Source organism: Verticillium dahliae, genomic scaffold, assembly GCF_000150675.1.
Source record: "Verticillium dahliae VdLs.17 supercont1.5 genomic scaffold, whole genome shotgun sequence".
NCBI lineage: Eukaryota > Fungi > Ascomycota > Sordariomycetes > Glomerellales > Plectosphaerellaceae > Verticillium > Verticillium dahliae.
The window spans coordinates 388,892-406,911 of NW_009276938.1; the positions used below are offsets into that span (position 1 = coordinate 388,892).

General features: G+C 59.4%; 5 protein-coding genes across 5 annotated transcripts; 1 reads left to right on the forward strand and 4 right to left on the reverse strand.

Annotated features, from left to right (window-relative positions):
* Nucleotides 1-763: 763 nt before the first annotated feature.
* VDAG_03113 (peroxisomal biogenesis factor 6) lies at nucleotides 764-5,084 on the reverse strand (the record flags this gene model as incomplete). Its single annotated transcript, XM_009656978.1, has 3 exons — nucleotides 764-1,361; nucleotides 1,463-4,817; nucleotides 4,928-5,084. The coding sequence occupies 3 exons, from the start codon at nucleotides 5,082-5,084 to the stop codon at nucleotides 764-766; spliced, it is 4,110 nt and encodes a 1,369-aa protein (XP_009655273.1).
* A 1,248-nt stretch (nucleotides 5,085-6,332) lies between these two features.
* VDAG_03114 (sterol esterase) lies at nucleotides 6,333-8,714 on the forward strand (the record flags this gene model as incomplete). The annotated part of the gene is made up of 1 exon (XM_009656979.1): nucleotides 6,333-8,714. The coding sequence occupies one exon, from the start codon at nucleotides 6,333-6,335 to the stop codon at nucleotides 8,712-8,714; it is 2,382 nt and encodes a 793-aa protein (XP_009655274.1).
* Nucleotides 8,715-8,963: 249 nt separating this feature from the next.
* VDAG_03115 (ATP11 protein) lies at nucleotides 8,964-9,992 on the reverse strand (the record flags this gene model as incomplete). The annotated part of the gene is made up of 1 exon (XM_009656980.1): nucleotides 8,964-9,992. One exon carries the CDS (start codon nucleotides 9,990-9,992, stop codon nucleotides 8,964-8,966), a length of 1,029 nt encoding a protein of 342 aa, XP_009655275.1.
* A 1,382-nt stretch (nucleotides 9,993-11,374) lies between these two features.
* On the reverse strand, nucleotides 11,375-12,463 carry VDAG_03116 (cytochrome c peroxidase; the record flags this gene model as incomplete). The annotated part of the gene is made up of 1 exon (XM_009656981.1): nucleotides 11,375-12,463. One exon carries the CDS (start codon nucleotides 12,461-12,463, stop codon nucleotides 11,375-11,377), a length of 1,089 nt encoding a protein of 362 aa, XP_009655276.1.
* Nucleotides 12,464-14,619: 2,156 nt separating this feature from the next.
* On the reverse strand, nucleotides 14,620-15,473 carry VDAG_03117 (cutinase; the record flags this gene model as incomplete). The annotated part of the gene is made up of 3 exons (XM_009656982.1): nucleotides 14,620-14,804; nucleotides 14,861-14,978; nucleotides 15,033-15,473. The coding sequence occupies 3 exons, from the start codon at nucleotides 15,471-15,473 to the stop codon at nucleotides 14,620-14,622; spliced, it is 744 nt and encodes a 247-aa protein (XP_009655277.1).
* Between the last annotated feature and the right edge of the window lie 2,547 nt (nucleotides 15,474-18,020).

Consider the following 18,020-nt stretch of genomic DNA (forward strand, 5'->3'; position numbering starts at 1 on the left):
ATATATATATATATATATATATATATATATATATATATATATATATATATATATATATATATATATATATATATATATATATATATATATATATATATATATATATATATATATATATATATATATATATATATATATATATATATATATATATATATATATATATATATATATATATATATATATATATATATATATATATATATATATATATATATATATATATATATATATATATATATATATATACATAGATATAGGACAGCGACGAGGAGGAATCCGAGGAGGACGGCGAGGAGAAGGTCAAAGGCTGCGGTTGGCAAACCTGCTGCTGCGGCGTCTGCTTCTACTGTCACGGCGTCTGCTGCTCCTGCTGCCCCTGCTGCTGCTGCTCCACCTGCGACGAAGCCAGCAGAGAGCGAAAGTGAAAGTGAAGAAGAAAGCGAGAGCGAGAGCGAAGACGATGACGACGACGAGGAAGAACAAGTCAAGAAGCCAGTCGCAGCAGCGCCGGCTCCGGCTGCGCCGGCAGCGGACAAGTAGAGATGGGGATGCACGGTTTGAGCAGGTGTTTCTTCCAGAGTGCTTGACCTGGCGGCGTTACTCGGAGAGGCAGGGTGTTTGTTCTCTGTTCGGCCTACAGCTTAGGTCTGCCTATTTGTTACTTGACGTTCACCGTGAGTTTAATTCAACACCAATAAATGGACCGCTCAATGCCGTCGTATTTGCCAGCCTCGCAAATGTCTTCTACATCCGATTCATATCAGTACAGCTCGTCATCATCGTCCGCCGTCCCGTGCTGAAAAGCAGCTTTGCCCTTGCCCTTATTGACGCGGCCGTTGGGGGCCCGATCGTCGTCATCGTCGCTGTCCACCGCCAGCGCTTTCCCCTTGCCCTTATCCCGCGCTGGCGCCTTGCCCTTCCCTTTGGAACTGGCAACCGACTCGCCGGATACAGCCCTCGCAGCGCCGCCGCCTGGTCTCGCGACTTCGGCCTCCTGCCCTTCCTTCTGCGCCGGGCCCTCGAACGAACGCCTCATCGTCTCATACCGCGCCAGCTCGCCTGCGCTGACGGACGGCACGAGCTCCCGGTCGGCGGCGAGGAAGTCCTCTTCCGTCACGACGACAGCAATATCCTCTGCCGTGGCGTGATGATCGAAAAAGTTGGCCGTTGAGATAGGATGCTGGTCTGGGCCGCGTGCTGCGTTGATGGCCGCCACCTTGGCGTCGACGGACGACGTCTGGCGCGTGATGGCCTTGAGCATGGCGTCGCTGCAGAGAGCGTAGTAGTCTGCACCCGTGTAGTGGTAGGGCAACTGGGAGGCGACGCGGTCGAGCGAGAGTGAGGGGTGAAGGGTGAACCTGGGCACTAGTTAGCTGGTCTGCTTGTGCTGGTAGGCATGAAGCTGGAAAACAAAAGGGAGGGAAGGGGACCGGGACTGCGATAAGACTGAAGAACATACTTGCGGGTGACAGCCTCAAGGATCTTGAGCTGCGTCTCGCGCGTGTCGGCCACACTAAGGTACAGCATCTTGTCGAAGCGGCCCGGCCGCAGCAGTGCCGGATCAAGCAAGTCAGGCCTGTTGGTCGCACCAATGACGAAGACGCCGCCGCCGCCATCGCTGCCGCCCGACATACCGTCGAGCTCAGCGAGGAGCTGCGACACGATGCGGTCCATGACGCCGCCGCTGTCTCCCTGGTTGCCACGCTTGGGCGCGACCGAGTCGAGCTCGTCGAAGAAGACAACGCAAGGGCGCGCGTCTCTCGCCTTTTGGAAGACGCGGCGCACGTTGGCCTCCGACTCACCAATGTACATGTTGAGCAGCTCGGGGCCTTTGACGCTGAAAAAGTTGAGGCTGTACTCGGTGGCGATGGCCTTGGCGAGGAGCGTCTTGCCCGTTCCGGGAGGGCCGTAGAACAAAATGCCGGAGCGCTTCTTCAGCCCCTTGGCGAACAGCTCCGGCCTCTCGAGGGGCAGCTGGATGGTCTCCTTGACAGCGTCCTTGACGTATTGCAGGCCACCCACGTCGTCCCAGGTGACGTTGGGGATCTTGGGTGCGCCAATGGCACCAGCAAAGTTCTTGCGGGCCTTCTCCACGGCAACGTCAAAATCGGTCTTGGTCACGCTGCGTGCTGCAGGGCATCCGGTGGCTTGTGGTCCGCCCGAGACCTCGACGTCTCTGACGGTCACAATTCGGTTGTCGCTCGAGGCCTTTCGCGACATGTCCTCCAACCGCAGGTTGCGGGCGATGCGAGCCCGCTCCACCGCGTCCACCAATCCGCCTGCTACGAAGGCAGCCGTCTTCAGGGCAACGCCACTGATTTCAACATCGAGATCAAGGTCGAGCCCCATATCGTCAACGACGCTCCTCAAGATGCCTGCTCGCTCTACCTCGTCAGGAGCACCCATCTCAAGTTCGTATGTGAAGAGGCTGCGCAGGCCCTTGGGCAGCTTGTCGACATCATTTGTCGTCGCAATCAAGACCCTCGACTCCTGGAGTAGTCCTTTCATCGTCGACACCATGCGGTCTGCCGTCAGGCCCTCAATGTGCTTGAATAGCAACACCGTGCAGTCGGCGCCACAACTGAGGCCACGCTCCGCTCGAGCCTTGAGGAAACCTTCCGTCTTGACGTCGCTGCCGCTCCCTTCTGCCTCGCTCAGCAGGTCGTTCGCGTCAATGGGATATGTGTGAAGTCCGACATCGGCGCACGCAGCGGTGGCTACGGTCGACTTGCCAATGTAGCGATGCGTCGAGGTGAGAAGGATGGCAACCGGTGACATGCGGCCGTGAATGGCCGCGGGACTGGTCGCCGCCGCCAGAAGGGCCTGCAGCCTGTGTCTCAGGGGCGAGATGTAGCGTTGGTCTTGCGAAGGGAGGGCCGGTGTGGGCGCGGCCAGTGATCGGATGGGAGCCTTTTTAACGCCAGTGTAGTATTCCCAGGTGCTAGACAAGCTGGCGGGGGGGCGGGCCGTGACAAAGCCTGACAGGTTCATACCGACCGTCTCGCTGTCTATGCAGGCCACGCCCTTCCACAGATCCTCAATGAGGTCGTCGTCTTCATCACGCTTTTGCGCTTGGACATGTCCAACCTTGAACCACGCCACCTGGTTGGCCTTGGACGTGTCGTTGGATAAGGATATGATGTTGTCGACCTCGGCATCTTGAAACATCTTTCCGAGAAGAGTATCGATAGGAACAGCAATCAAGTCACCTGCCTTGGCAATTCGGACCTTTTCGGCAAAGTAACGCTTGAGACCAGCCAGGACGACGGTCTGGTACGCCCTCTCGACGGAAATGGGGGACCTGACTTGATGGATGGTGATGTCTCGCGCAAAGGGTGGGTGAGATGCCCTCGAGAACTTGGCAGCAGTCCTCTTGCCTTGCGGCGTGCTGGGTTTCAGGGGCGAGAGACGAAGGTAGGCTGGCGATTCGAGATTTGCGAGGAGGATGGGGGAGATGTATGCCGCGGGGCCGGTGGGCTTCTGCGTTTGTGACTCGAAAAAGGACGGCTTGCGCTGCAGGTGCCTCGAGCTCGGTATCCTCGTGACGGGTTTTTGCGTGTATCCCTCGGGAAGACTGTACACCCTGACAGGCCGCCAGTTTGGCTCCGGGCCGTCCTCGAGGGCGTTCAGGCTGTTGAGGCCACCGAGACCAAAGGCGCCGAACCCGTGGGCGGGAGGTTCCTCAGCCGCCTCCACACGGACCCAGTCTCCCGAAAAGCAGCCAATTTTCAGCAAAGAAGAAATGTCGACAAATATCCTCGCCTCCTCATCGTCTTCTGGCGTCGGCTTCGGGTGGAGGAGGACCTGAGGTATCTGCTCCATGAGGCCCTGCGCCTTGAAGAGACGGCCTCGAGGGCGGTCCGGTCGCGCGGTCGTCGCAGTGTAAGACGAAAAGACTGAGCCGGGTGTCGCAATGCCGTTGGTCCGCCTCCCCCTGCCAATGGTCATGGGCGAGCCTGGTTGCATCGTGGAGACGCCACTAGCGTTTGTTGTGTGCAGCATGGGCGCCTGAAGAGAGATCATGTCGTCCATGGAGTCGTCAGAACTCTCGTCATCCTGCTCGAGCCCCGAGGCCTCAGACTCTTCTGTTTCTGTGACCGTCTCCATCTCTGTGACCTGGGCGTCCGTCTTGTAGCGCTCCTCGGCGGCCGAGTAGAACTGGTCGTTGGCGGTGTCCTCGTCGTCCTCGGGCACGCCGTTGAGCCCACGGTTCGCGGCCATGGCAGCCGGCGTACGCCCAGACTTGGCGCGCACGTTGCCGCGCATCAGCACGATTTTGGTGTCGGGCGTCAGGATGCCCTGGTTATAGGGCTCGCACATGACGATCTCGCCGCCATTGGGCGGCACATGGGTGACGGGATGAGGCGGCAGAGGCAGAAGAAACTGGTCGCCAGAGTGTATGACAGCCACGCTGCCCAGCGCGACGCGCAGGGCCTCGGTGAGGTGATCCTCGGGGGAGGTGGCGGTCTTGCCCTTTGGCCTTGGCCTTGGTGTCGTGGTCGGGGTGGCTGTTGAAGAAATGGCCCTCGCCCTGTTCCCAGACGCTTTGATGGATTCCTTCTCGAGATTTGACAAAGACGGTGTCGAGCGGCAGGGCAACGGCATCGAGGACGAGAATCTCAATGCCACCGCGGGGCGTTGCCCATGAGCTTGGAGGGGGCCAGGTGCTGCAGAGCCGTGCGGAAGGACTGCAGGGCCAGGGACCTCGGGGAAAACTGCAGGATAGAGGGGCCCCAGCTCGGGGTTCTTGAGGACGGGCACGAGGGTCCATGATGTTTTGGTCGGAGAGGCAGTGGGAGCCCAGGGCGCGATGGCTACGTGTTGGATGTCGTCGGAGGATGCTGACAGAGGGGTGGGCGGGTCAGTTGGGGGGTTGATGACAATGGGGGAGCAGAGAAGAAGGGTAAGATGGGGGCTGTCTCACAGTTGGAAAGTTGAGGAAACAGATCAGCAAAGAGGTCGTCGGACAGGAAGCCGACATCGCCCTTGACATTGCCGTCGAGGAGGAGGGTCGCGGCGGCAGCTGGCTTGTCGGCCCTTCGACGGCGACGCCTGCGTTTGGCGAGGATGGCAGAAGCCATGATGGGTGGGTATATATGAACGAGAGAAACGAGAACAGCAGATGGATCTCAGCGCATTGGAGTCAATGGCATGGCGTATGTACCGAGAGGAAGCTGTCGCGAGGCCTTGCCTTGGGAGGAGGTCTAGGGTCTGGAGTTGAGTCGATCGCGGCTCGGTTGCGGCAGGCACTCGCGGCGCACCCCCAGGCCTCGGCTTAGCTCTGGGGAGGAAGGGCCGGCAGGTTGTGGCCAATGGAGGGAGCTGTCTGAGGGGAAGTGGGGCTGTGATGCTCGAATCAGTGGACCCTTCCTGCCCGCGTCGATGTTGCATGTTCCGATGTTCGTCAGGAGGAAAGAACAGTCAGCATTCACATGCCTTCATCCTTATCGACGTTATCGTTTACCCCCACCCTCAGGCGTCCCCAGTGCATGGCTTCAGCACACTCCAGGCCCCAGAGAGCGCTACACCAGGCCTTGAGCTTGCGTCATGACGGAGGTGTCAGGGTGCGGTCTGGCTGCTCCGTGGCATGGCGGATGCGTGCTGCGTGCTGCGTGCTTGCGTCTTGATTCCTCTTTTCCACGCACACATAGCAGGTGCCCCAAGGCTAGCGAACTAGTAGCGCCTCGAGCTTGTCTCGGGCGCACGTTTTGCACTGCAAATGCTCCGGTTGCACCTTCCAAGGTACCACCTTACCACCTACCTCAAGGCACCATTTTAGCGGATGGTTGAGCCTGGCAAAGAACAACGAGAGGCGAGCGAGCCTCAACACTCAACACCCTCATGGACATGCATTTCAGCCGCCACCGGACATTTTTCTCCCTTCTCTCCCTCGACCTCTTTCGTCGACATCATGCTGCATCGCCTTGCTTCTCGCTGCTGGTATCCCAGGATACATAACCCCCGATAAAGCTCTACCTGTGTTTTTTGTCAGGCGTCTTGTCAACCGACTGCCCACCGTCTGATGATCGCTGCATCGAATCTGCATCTCCTCCACACAACACCCCCTGTCTCTGGCCCTGTCTCTGGCCCTGTCTTTGGCCTCCATCAGGTACCTCTGCGCTGTCAATTGCCTCTCTAGGTACCTCAGCCAAGGTTCGACTGTGGTCACTCTGGCCCCCTGTTCGGTGCCGCACTGCCGTTCATCCCATCCTCGCTTTCATTCATCCATCAAGGCCTGGGTACCTACTTAGTGACGAAGCCTTCCGATGCCAACCAGGCTGAGGGTGCAAAACCATGCACACCAATACCACGACACCCTCTCCCCAACCATGGGCGACTCTTCCTCGCGCTCTGGCTCGCGCACCATGACCCAGCCGCCTTCACACCCAACATCAACAACAAAAGTCGAGACCCCAGCCAGTGAACCTCCTTCGGATCGCTCACATCGTCCACGCACCTCCTCATCGGCTGGCGGCGCATCGACCACAACCACTTCCTCCCACAGATCCGCCGCCTCGCTCGCCAAGTCTGCCCTCGACTTTTCGCAGCAGGCTGAGAAGCTTGCCCATCGCCACGCCGCCGACAACGACAATGACGCCGACGTCCCTGTCGAGGCTCATTTCATCACCCCGCATGACCCCGTCGTCGTCACATCAGAGGGTCACAGGATACCCGGCGTGCCCCTCGAAGAAGCCCACAAGCTCAACTTGCTGAGGGAAGAGCTCGAGGATGGCCCTCACGTCGTGCAGATCAAGCAGGAATGCGATCTCAAGGGCGAGGTCAAGGACGAGGTCAAGGACGAGGTCGCCAAGCCGACGGCCCGTCACTCGCAATCCACCGACCAGATTGCCGTCGCTCCTGACCAAAAGGGCCATGACATGCAGAAATCACAGTCGGGTTCTCTGCGCCGCCAGATGCCCCCCTCCCACACGAACCCCTTGTTTCCGCCATTGCCCCTCTACGGGCCGCCGTCTCTGTTGCGCGACATTCAGACCCTGATCTTTCGCTTCACCTCCTTCTGGCTGAGCCTCGCCTTCCTCATGGTCATTGTCCTGGGCGCACTCTTCACGAGCATACCCCTCGTCGCCAAGCAAGTCTGGTACAAGGTCACCTTCCGCAACATTGACGAGACGAGACCTTTCTATGCTGAAGAAGTCAAGAGAAAGAAGGCGCGAAACGATCTCAACAAGAAATGGAAGCACAACAACCTCAAAAAGGGTCTTGGTCCGGACAAAGAGGAGGTCGCCGACGAGTACGTGCCCACCGAGGGCGGCCGCGATCCGATTGTCTGTGACCCGGGCTATTACGCGCGACGGGTTGGCCTCGACATTGAGGAGTTGCACGTCCAGACCGAAGACGGCTTCATCATTGACCTGTGGCACGTCTACGACCCGAAAGAGTACACCAAGCTCAGCGACGAGGAGCGACAGGCCCGGGGCCCTCACGTCTTCACCGAATCTAGCAAGAAGCGCAAAGACTCGACCGGCAAACCCAAGTTTCCCGTTCTTTTGATGCACGGCCTCTTGCAGAGCGCCGGCGCCTACTGCGTCAACGACGAGGACTCGCTCGCCTTTTACCTCTGCAAGTCCGGCTACGACGTCTGGCTCGGCAACAACCGCTGCGGCTTCCGCCCGAAGCACACGATCCTGTCGTACTCGGACCCGCGCCATTTCTGCTGGAACATCCGCCAAATGGGCGTCTTCGACCTCCCGGCCCTCGTGTCACGCGTATTGCGGGAGACGGGGTTCGAAAAGATCGGCCTCATCGCCCATTCCCAGGGCACAACGCAGACGCTCGTGGCCCTGGCCAAGGAGCAGCGCCCCGACCTCGGTGACCGCCTCACCGTTTTCTGCGCCCTCGCGCCGGCGGCGTACGCAGGCCCTCTCATCGGCAAGGCCTACTTCAAGTTTATGCGCGTCATCTCGCCGGCTCTCTTCCGCATCGTCTTTGGCCTCGGCGCCTTCATCCCCCTCATGATGACCATGCATCGCCTGCTGCCGCCGCGCCTCTACGGCTGGCTCGGCTACAAGGTCTTTTCGTTTCTCTTCGACTGGTCCGACGAACGCTGGGAGCGCGACCTGCGCAACCGCATGTTCCAGTTCGCCCCCGTCTACGTCAGCGCCGAGTCTATGCGCTGGTGGCTCGGTCGCGACTGCTTCGCCAACCACAAGTGCATCCTCGCCACCAAGGAGGCCGTCCAGGCCGAGGAGCGCGAGGACCACCACGAGGGCACAGGTCCGCACAGTCTCGGCGCCGGCGACGCCGGCGGGGCCAAGGGCGGTGCGTCGGCGGACGCTGTCCGCGCACAGCTCGACAAGCCCCGCGGCGCAACGGCGTGGTACGACGAGCGCGCGCCTCCCTTTGCCCTCTGGGTCGCCGGCAACGACGACCTCGTCGACGGGCGCAAGCTGCTGCGACGGTTCGAAAAGGGCCGGGAGCCGCACGTGCGCGTCGTCCACAGCAAAGTCATCCCCGCGTACGAGCACCTCGACGTCATCTGGGCCATGGACGCGCCGCGGCAGATCTTTGGCGAGCTGCGCGAGGTGCTGTGGAAGACGTGCCATGTCCGTGACCTGTGCCGCGTGCCCAAGGGGTGCGAGGGCGTCGAGGCCTGGGATCCCCGGGACGAGCCGGCGTGGCCCGCATCGGACGAGTTGCAGTCGAGCAGCAGCGAGGAGACGTTGTCCGGGGGGAGGGGGAGGGAGCAGTAACGGCATGCGAGGTGTTTGGTGCAGTGCTTGATCCTAAGGCTTCCATGTTACGAGATTTCTTTCAGATTTATATAATGCGTGCTGCAGCACTGCAGGCGCTGGGAGGGTTGCCTCAATACATCGAGAAATGGCCATGCCAGCTGTTCTACATCTACTCTATGCTGCCTCTACACCGTTTTTACAAGTCGTACAGTCTATCGTCACAACCAGCGTATCAAGGGATTCTGAACAGAGCCCCAGAGCACGCCGTCAACCCATCCTCTCGGCCTCCTCGAGCAGCTTCTCGACGCTGAACCTCGGATCCGCCGCAGCAAACCACTCGAGCAGGCGCCGCCTCTCGACAGCCCTCTCCAGCCGCTGCGGATCAGGCTCGCCGCCCTTGCCGTCGAGGTCCCAGCCGCCATAGAAGCGCTGCAAGCACAACAGCAGCCAGCGCGCGTCCTCGACGTCGGCGCCGCGGCCGTCAACGACCTGGCCCTGCATGAGCACGAGGCCGGCCTCGGCGTCGCGCAGGTCCGTATAGTGCGTGACGGTGGTGTGGGGCTGGGCGAACTCGCCGCGGGCCTTGAACTCGGCGAGCTGCGTGAACAGGACGGTCGCCGTGCGGGTGGCGGCGTCGAAGACCCACTGCAAAAAGTGCATCTCGGCGCCCTGGCCGGGGCGCGGCACGGGCAGGACGAACTGCGGGGCGCGGCGCGCGAGGGCCTCGATGGCGGCGTAGGTCGGCGACGGGATGACGGCGCAGAGCGTGTTGGGCGTGTGGGCGTGGCGCAGGCGCCAGATGGCTGTGAGCTCCTTGGCGGGCAGCGCGGCGGCCTTTTCGAGGTCGAGCATGTCGCTGAGAGGCTTGACGCCCGAGGCCGACTTGGAGGACTTGGCTGCTGCTGCTGGCGCTGCTTGTGGTGCTGGCGCTGCTCCTGCTGCTGGTGCTGCTGCTGACTGGGGAGGCGGGGAGGACGCAGACGGGGAGGCCGCAGACGGGGAGGAGGGGCTCGGCGGCGGCGTGGGCAGCGGAATCTCAACCGTCGCCTTCTTCCTGAGCTCGTCGATGCGCTCGGCGTAGGCGGCGCGGAGGTCGTCGACGGACTGGTGGCCCTCGAGACGGGCCTTTTGGCTGAGCTTCTCGTGGTACTTGTCGGCGAGGGCGCGGCGCGGCTGCGTCGTGGCGAGGAAGCGCACGTCGTGGACCTGGGCCCAGCGGCGCTGGTTGGCGGCGCGGAGGGTGCGCGTCGACGAGGTCAGGAGGTTGCGCAGCGCGGGGGTGCGGCAGGACGCCATGGTGATGCGGGACAGCTGTGGTCTGGGGTCGTCTGTGTTCGTGTCCGGGTGGTTGTCTTCGGACGGGTGTGTGCCCGGTGGTTGTCTTCGGACGGGTGTGTGCCCGGTGGTTGTCTTCGGACGGGTGTGTGCCCGGTGGTTGTCTTCGGATGGGTGTGTGCCCGGTGGTTGTGTGCCCAGATGGTGGCCAGATGGATCATGTTGAATCTGCTCTGCTCGTGGGACCAAACTGGGGCTCTCTCACGACAATGTTGAAGCCTTACATAAGCAGCCTCTGGTGTTGGCCCTTTGCACGTGGCCGCGGCCATGGCCTTCCCTCGATCTCGATGAGAGAACCATCTCTATTCATCAAATCCACGACAATTCCGTAAGCAGAAACACCAGCTCTCTAGACTTGGTCTGCATAAGCAGCTGATAGCCATTGTTCTCAGCATTCGTGACGAATGGGCTGCACGCCGGGCGTTTTATCCAGCCGACGCTGCATCCTTTTCTTAACAGACCTATGCGTAGGTAGTCGCCCTCCATACTGCAATCACCGTCCCATCGCCCATGATGCATGTCTGCACCGTAGATCATGTCGGCACCATGTATGCCCATCATCAAAAGAGGCGCCCAGACTTGACCCCCAATGCAAGCACCAAGCAAAACGCCCACGAGCAGACGAACCGTCAACCCTCACCGTTTCGGCCCCCCCTCGGTGCCCAAACCCCGAGCACCTTCGCGGCCCGCCCCCCCGAACCCGCGAAACCCCTCCCGTTCCGCCCAGCCCAGCCCAGCAAAGCAGACCCCCCAAAAACCAAACATAAAAACACGGGGAAAGACTAATGGCGGGCCACCCGCGAGGATAACACCCCGGACTTTTCGGATCGGCGCGGAGAGGCGTGCTGCTCACTGCGTTGATGCGGGGAAACTGGCCTAGGCGGGACCTCCCTCTGCATCGAGACCCCCTCCAGGCTTTGGGGTTGAGGCTCTGCGTGAGGGGGAGCGAAGGTTTGGCCTTGGGAGGCGGCGGGCAGGCGTTTGATCAACGTCATGTCCTGGGGTCGACGGCGACTTTTGCCTCTTCACCAGACTCTGATGAATAATGCCCTTCAACTCCTACACTGTTGACACACACGGCACGCATCGGACAAAGGTCTTGAAATGGTTGTACAGGCTAATAACAACAGCAAGGAGATAGCAACAGGTGCCGGCCGTGGCGCGGCATGGTATCACCGCGGTCCTCTCTCGCGGCCCCTTCTACTCGTACGGGTCTCTCGCGGTCCCTTCTACTCTTACGGGTCTCGCGCGGTCCCTTCTACTCTATCCGGGTCTCCCTCGTCAGATCGCTCCGACAGTCTACTCAATCCACGCAGCGCCATCCCGGCGTCTGCTCCCCCGCCTCAAGGCGACTCGTCCCAGGTGGGCTTCATGATCCAGCGCTCGGAGCCCTCCTGGAAGGGCACGCCGAGCTCAAAGAGGCGGACAATGACGTTGGAGAAGTCCCTGAAGAAGAGGTCGTTGTCCTTGGCGTAGGCCTTGACCGTCTTGAGGAATTCCTTGTCCTGGATGAGGGCATAGTCGGTCGGCAGCATCATGAGCGTCTTGGTCGACTTGTCCTCGAGCTGCTTGGGGCCGTCCCACTTCTTCCACTGCCACTTCTCCTCGAGCAGCAGGCGGAAGTAGTCGTTGGTCAGCACCGTGGGCGAGAAGGTCCAGGGGCCGGAGAAGCCGCTGCGGTCCGTGTGGCAGCGGCCGAGGGCGTGGGCGCCGGAGAGGGCGACAATCTCCTGGTCGTTGAAGCCCATGCGGTAGAAAATGTCGCGCAGGTGGCCGTGCGACTTGGTGGCGTCGGGCAGGCGGCCGTCGGGCGTGCAGAAGGACACGTCGCGGTCGCTGCGGCCGGGCCGGTAGGGGATGAGGGGCCCTTGCATCTCCTGGAGGGCGCAGACGCCGCCGAGGATCCAGAGGTCCGAGTAGGTGATCCAGGGGAACTTGGCCTTGACGGGCGCGAGGAAGTCGCGCGCCGCCTGGAGGCCGGCGTTGGCGCCGTGGTCGCCCTCGGGGGCGAAGCGCATCGTCGCGCCGTTGCTGCCGCCCGTGCCCGTCTCCTTGTCGTAGGTGCCGCTGGCGTGCCACGCGAGGCGCACGAGGACGGGGCCGTAGCTGCCGTCATCGTAGTCGTCCTTCTCCTCGAGGCGCGAGGCAATCTCGTTGTAGACGTCCTGGTAGTCCTTCTTGGTGGGGTTGACGACCTTGGGCACCGAGCCCGCCGAGACGCCGCCCTCGCGGGTGAACAAGTAGGCGCCACCGGCACCGGCGACGGCGAGGCCAGACAGCAGAGCCCAGTTGGGGCCGGCAGCCTTGGGGGCCTCGGAAGAGTAGAAGCGGTGGCCCTGGCGGAAGGCCTGGCGGGGCGCAGCGGCGAAGGCGGTACGCGTCGAGGAGCGCAGCGCCGTGCGGGCGAACTGACGGGTCGTGTTGGCAGCCATCTGGTGTGGTCTGATCAGCATGTGGATATTGGGGGGGGGAGATGGGGCTCATGACGGTAGGCAATATACCTTGTGTGGTCTTTTTGTTCGTAGGATGGACACAAAAAAAAGTTCACGATGGGTTGTGAAGAGAGTGTGTGGGAGGAGGAAGGAAGGGAAGATAAGGGTCGGAGGAGAAAAGAAGGAGGATCGACAGGGAAGACGAAGGTCAAGTAGGAAGCCAAGAGGAAGGCGAATCGGTGACAGAAGAAATCTCGAACGTTCCTCCCGCAACGGTCATCCACGACAGACGCCCTCCCAAGCCCTTTTTGCCTGGGCTCCCGGGGTCAGATGCCGGCAGACGGTGCTTGTGCAGGTGCAGCGCATTCTCGAGCGAAAACTGGAAAACCGCACAAGGGAAACGAGAGAACGGCGTCGAATGCCTAATTGGCGCCTCCTGAGTGGTCCATGTTCGGGATTCGACTCCATCAGATACGTCGAAAGTGGAGGGCGCAAAGAACGCGACTCGACGATGTGGGAAAAACTTCCCGGTGGAGCCACTTTACAGAGGCGTTCCGTTCCTCATCAGTGTCCGTTTCTCGTCAGTGTCCGTTTCTCGTCAGTGTCCGTTTCTCGAAGCACCGATTTGTCATGTTCCTTTCTTTGCTTCTTGCCTCCGCCAGCAACGACTTGGATCGCGCAGCGTCAGGAGCGTACAGTCTCTGACGCGAGCCTCGCCCAAACGTCTTATCAAAGAGACTTCCACACAGCCAGGGTCCTCCCAGGCACCATGCCACCCAGCAAGCCAGATGCTCTGCGCCATCACAAGCCAAAATGTCGCCAGGCCCAATGCGGTCACTCAGTGGCACACAACGCCTGTCAGCGCCCGCGCCATGACGAATGACGTCCACCGCGTCGGGGCGGCTTCTCGACTCCCGCCGACCCCTGAGCTCACGCCACTCCTGCCCACTCAGCTACAGTACTGTAGGTACCTGCGTCCGCCTGGAGGTGCCCCTCCTTGCGCTGCAAGCCCCTACGCCCCCCCCCTGCCCCCCCTACAAGCGTCCCGGCTCCATTGGATCTGACACTGATGCACCACAGGCCGAACCACCGAGCCGAGACGGCAAACTGTGCTCCTGACGTCTCCATAAATTGCCCCTTTGGCCACCGTTCCCTATCAGACCATCTTCCCCTTCCTTCCCTCTGCCGTCCACAGTCGCGAGAAGAGCTACCGGGCTTTGAACGCAAGTCATGCGTCTAGTCGGCATTCGACACGAAGCTGCGACTCTGTCAGCCGACTGCATCATGCTTTTATATCTCCTTCTTTCTGCCTAGGTATTCACTCAATGTGCAGCGTTTCTCTCTCGCCAACGTGAACCTGTCTGTCCATGCACCCTGGTGGACACCGAGGCGGCTGACGAGATGGACGTCGCCGCCTTCCGTGTCCCACCGCGACGGCCAATCCCTTGGACGCTATTTCCCATTACGGGCAGGCCGCCACGATGCGAGTGCGCTTCAAATGCCGGTGGTCAAATCCCGAACAGAGGTCTCGGCTCCGCACGAGGGCCTCTGTGCCGCCACTCAAGCGGACAAGCTGACTCTTTCCCGTCTGATAAGCTACTTGGTACACTCCGTCGATGGAAGGCTGCATTTTGGATGACTAAGCAACACACACTGGCGATGCTGCACAGGCAGGACGCGTACCTTACCGCCTCCTTGCATGGAACAAATACCATAAATCGTCCATTCTCGCTGCATCCAGGTCACCATCTCGCTTTATTCATCCCTTGCTATTCGTATCAAGAGCGTCAGCTGACTGGGAAGAGATAACTCCCGACAGTCTGACCAGGTTGACCAGCGTCCTCGTGGAGAGTTTGCTCCTGTTGAAACGAACAGCGGCTGAATTCCCCAGGCAAGACGTAGCATGCGAGAAGCAGAAAATCCAAGTGGCCGCTACGGGCCTACGGCGTCTCCAGAATGATCATATGTCCAGATTTACACAAGAGCCAGGATCTGCTTTGTTTCGTGCACATGAACTAACAACGTGGCAGCGGCAAATGGACAAGGCAAAATGCTGGCGGCAAAGCCTCGATTGATGATCAGAAACCTATCCAGACTCCTGGAAGACCACTGCCTGGAAGACCACTGCCTGGAAGACCAGTCACTGGACATCTCCATCACTGAACCCTGGCAGCTACCCAAGTGGCGGCCGCGGGGGCATCCTGCTGGTACTGGCGGTGGGCAGACGTGACGATGATGCCGCCATCGCAGATGTTGTCGCCGGACCTGCAGATCACACGCGTCCTGGCAGCAGGGATAGAGCCAAAGGCCTCATCGCGGTCGGGGTCGCCGAAGGTCAAGACTACAACGGAACATGTCAGTACACAACGATTATAACAAGAGATGCGTCATGCGTACCAGCGGTGACCCTGGCGGTGACAGCAGCGCTGATCTGCTCGGCAGCATTGTGGACGAGCTGGGCGCCCTGGCTGTAGCCGCTGAGGACGATCCGCGTGTTGGGGCACTGGCTCGCAGCCTGGTGCACAGTCAGCAGTCTGTCGCTTCACTCTTGTCGGGACACGGGACGTACCCTGGCGGTGAGATTGGCCATGGTCCTGCTGCCAGCGCCATCACCTCCGGCGAGGAAACCGAGCACGTTGGCCGCGTAGTCCACACCCTGGACGGCCAGGTTGGCGGCACCGATCTGCTGAGCAAGGGCATTGAAGAAGACGGGGCCGACGGCCGCCGCGTCACCGACGTTGCCGTCCTGCGTGGTGCCCCTGGCATATATGAGGGTGACCCTGCGGCAGGGTGTGCCGTCGATGAGCTGGTTCGAGGTGGCCGAGGCGTATTGCCTCGCCTTGATGGTCGTCTCGAGGTCTTCGGTCTTGGAGAACTCGGTCTCGTAGTACGCCTGGAGCTCGGCAAGAGGGAAGGCCTCGTCAGCAACCGCGAGCGACTCAAGCTCGACGGGAGCAGAGAGAGCGCCACGAGTCGCGGCGAGAGCGACCAGAACCTGAGTGAACTTCATCTTTGGAGGTGAAAGAACCGGAAGTCTGAGAGGCTTGGAGGGCAGGATGAGTTGTCGAGAGATGGAGACGGCTTGGCTGATGCTTCTGCCCAAGCTTTCAAGAGCCCTCAGCCCCCCTTTTCCCCCGTCATTTTATACATTTTCTACATGTCTCGGCAGCATCTCGTTCACTTTCACATGGCAAAACAAAACCTGGTCAGATCGACCCCGCGCCAGCCCATCGTCGGCGTCCTGCATAGCCAGTTGCTTCTTCGAGGCACTTGGTCCGGCTCAGTGTGAACCTTCCCCTCTTTCCCGCCGCGTAGCCCGTCGCCGACCTCGCGCAGAAACCTGTTTGTGTTCTTCTCGTTCTGGTTTCCGTGGGTTCTGTAGCGGATTCGAGATCGGAATGTGCCTCTGAGACATGGTCTCAGATCCAAATCCACGGAACAAGGAACAATCTTCGAAGGAATCTTCGCCTCGCGCCACACGAGACACAGCACCGTGGGTGTTCTGTTCTTGGCTCGTCAGCCTACCCCCGGGCGCTCCCCCTCCTCCCACGAAAAGGGTGGGTGAGGATAAGGTTGACAAGCTGACCCAATTTACCCCACGATTGCCAAGGTACCATGTAAGCCTGATGTCGATCGCGCCGATGGGGGGGTGCCGGCGTGACCAATGCCGAATGTAACCTCCCCTCGGCGTTCATCCTCAATCAAGAGGCTCAAGCGGGGCAGAGCCCCCAATGCAGAGCGCACGAACCGCGCGGGCATCGCGACATGCAGCACTAACGTCTTTGAGTGGTCAGAGCCAAAGCCCATGCACGACACGTGGTGCATCCCGGTCCCGGGGTAGGTCTCTTATGGGCTTGGGGCAACTGCTCTGCGAGGTTTGCGTCTTTGAGTTGGCCCATGTGGTTGGATGTTGACTTGTGATTGTTCCGCTGCTCGGCAGTTGTTTTCGTCTGTTTGCTTTGTCGGAGACGGCTGACTCGAGGGGCGGAGAAGCTCTCGGAGGTGAGGCGGGCAGCGGGAGAGCGGCGCCCGAGGTTTGGGCCTGTTCCTACCCATCCCCGAATAATGCGGCCACATGAGCTTTCTTGTGCATGGTGCAGCTTCGCCTTCGCTTCCATGTTGGTCAGCCTTAAACTGGACTTCGATTTGGCTGGGCCAGAATGAGCGTCCCGTCGATGAGGCCGCGCTCGATGGCCGAGACGGTTGTAGTGTCTGGGATATGGTCGCGACTAAAGGCCCGGGTGCCGGGCCAGGCGTTGTGTGAGGATTGTTCCGCCTCGGCGCGGCAGCGGAGGGTCCAACTCTCAAGGCTCTGGAGAAAGTCAAGGCTCTGGAGAAAGAAACTGAGCGACTTTGGTCGATACGAAGTCGTAGACCTATATTTCTTCCAGCATGAATCGAGTCTTGTGCTTGGTGGATCCTCCGTACCGATTGTAAATGGTAAGGCAAGTGAGCTGAAGTGCGATTGAATGCTATCTTTGTTTCACGACTCGTCCTCGAGGGGCTACGAAGACATGCTTCCATCGAATGACCACGGTAGGGTTAACCATGATGTGTCGTCGAATCTTGAAGCTGCTCATGTATATGCCGTATCTGCGTCCTGTAGCCTGAGTAATTACGCCGCTTGGCGGCGAATTCTGTCCCTCAAAGTGTGTACCTCTCGGGCTGTCGAAAGCTCAAGGGCTAGCTGGATACTTTTGGAATCGTCCTCTACTGCCAGTGCTTGATTTGGGGCAGAGTGAAGAGGTCTTCCACACGTGGTCCACAGGCAATAGATATAGGTAGGAGGTCGGAATACAGCTGAATTATGGCCCTCCGCAGCTTAGAGGGCCCTCCGCAGTCCTTGTATATACATTTCTCGTAACCCTCAGCCCCTGACCGAACCCCTGCTTCGTGGCTCCGCAGGGCCACCTGACATCTACTGAGCGTTAGCATGTTTAGTTTTGTTTGCTGTCCGCCAAAGAAACTTACCGGGAATGCTCATGAGGTGGCAGAGCGACAACGGATATTCTTGAATTGGGATATTCGAATGGATAGAGTGAAAAGGCTCCCATGAGGCTTTCTCGTTGTCAAACGAGACTGCTTTATCGACGGCTTGAATCTTGACCTTTTTGTTTTTAGAGGAATTAGTAGGAGGCATACGGATATGAGCGTTAGATTTAACTGACGTTGCGTTCAGACGACGTTCCATGAGCCCTCCATGCTCAATATCTTCGATGAGTCTTTCCTTGACTTGTTCTATGTTAACCTGTACCTTGCGGAAAGATTTACCTATGTCTTTGGAAGTTCTGCTCGAACTTGCATTCAATGGCGTCGACTTTGATCTCGAGAGCGTCGACCTTGTTTTCCAGGGCATTAAAACGACAGCTAAAGCCATCGATACGAGTACTGTCAGTGCTTGATTTGGAGCAAAGTGAAGAGGTCTTCAACACGTGGTCCGCAGGCAATAGATAATAGGTAGGGGGTCCATAGTCTAGCTCTTCGTAAATGTTGGACATGTTGCATAGGCCAATAAATGGGAAGACAATTGCTTGATAAACGGGAGCTGGTATAACAA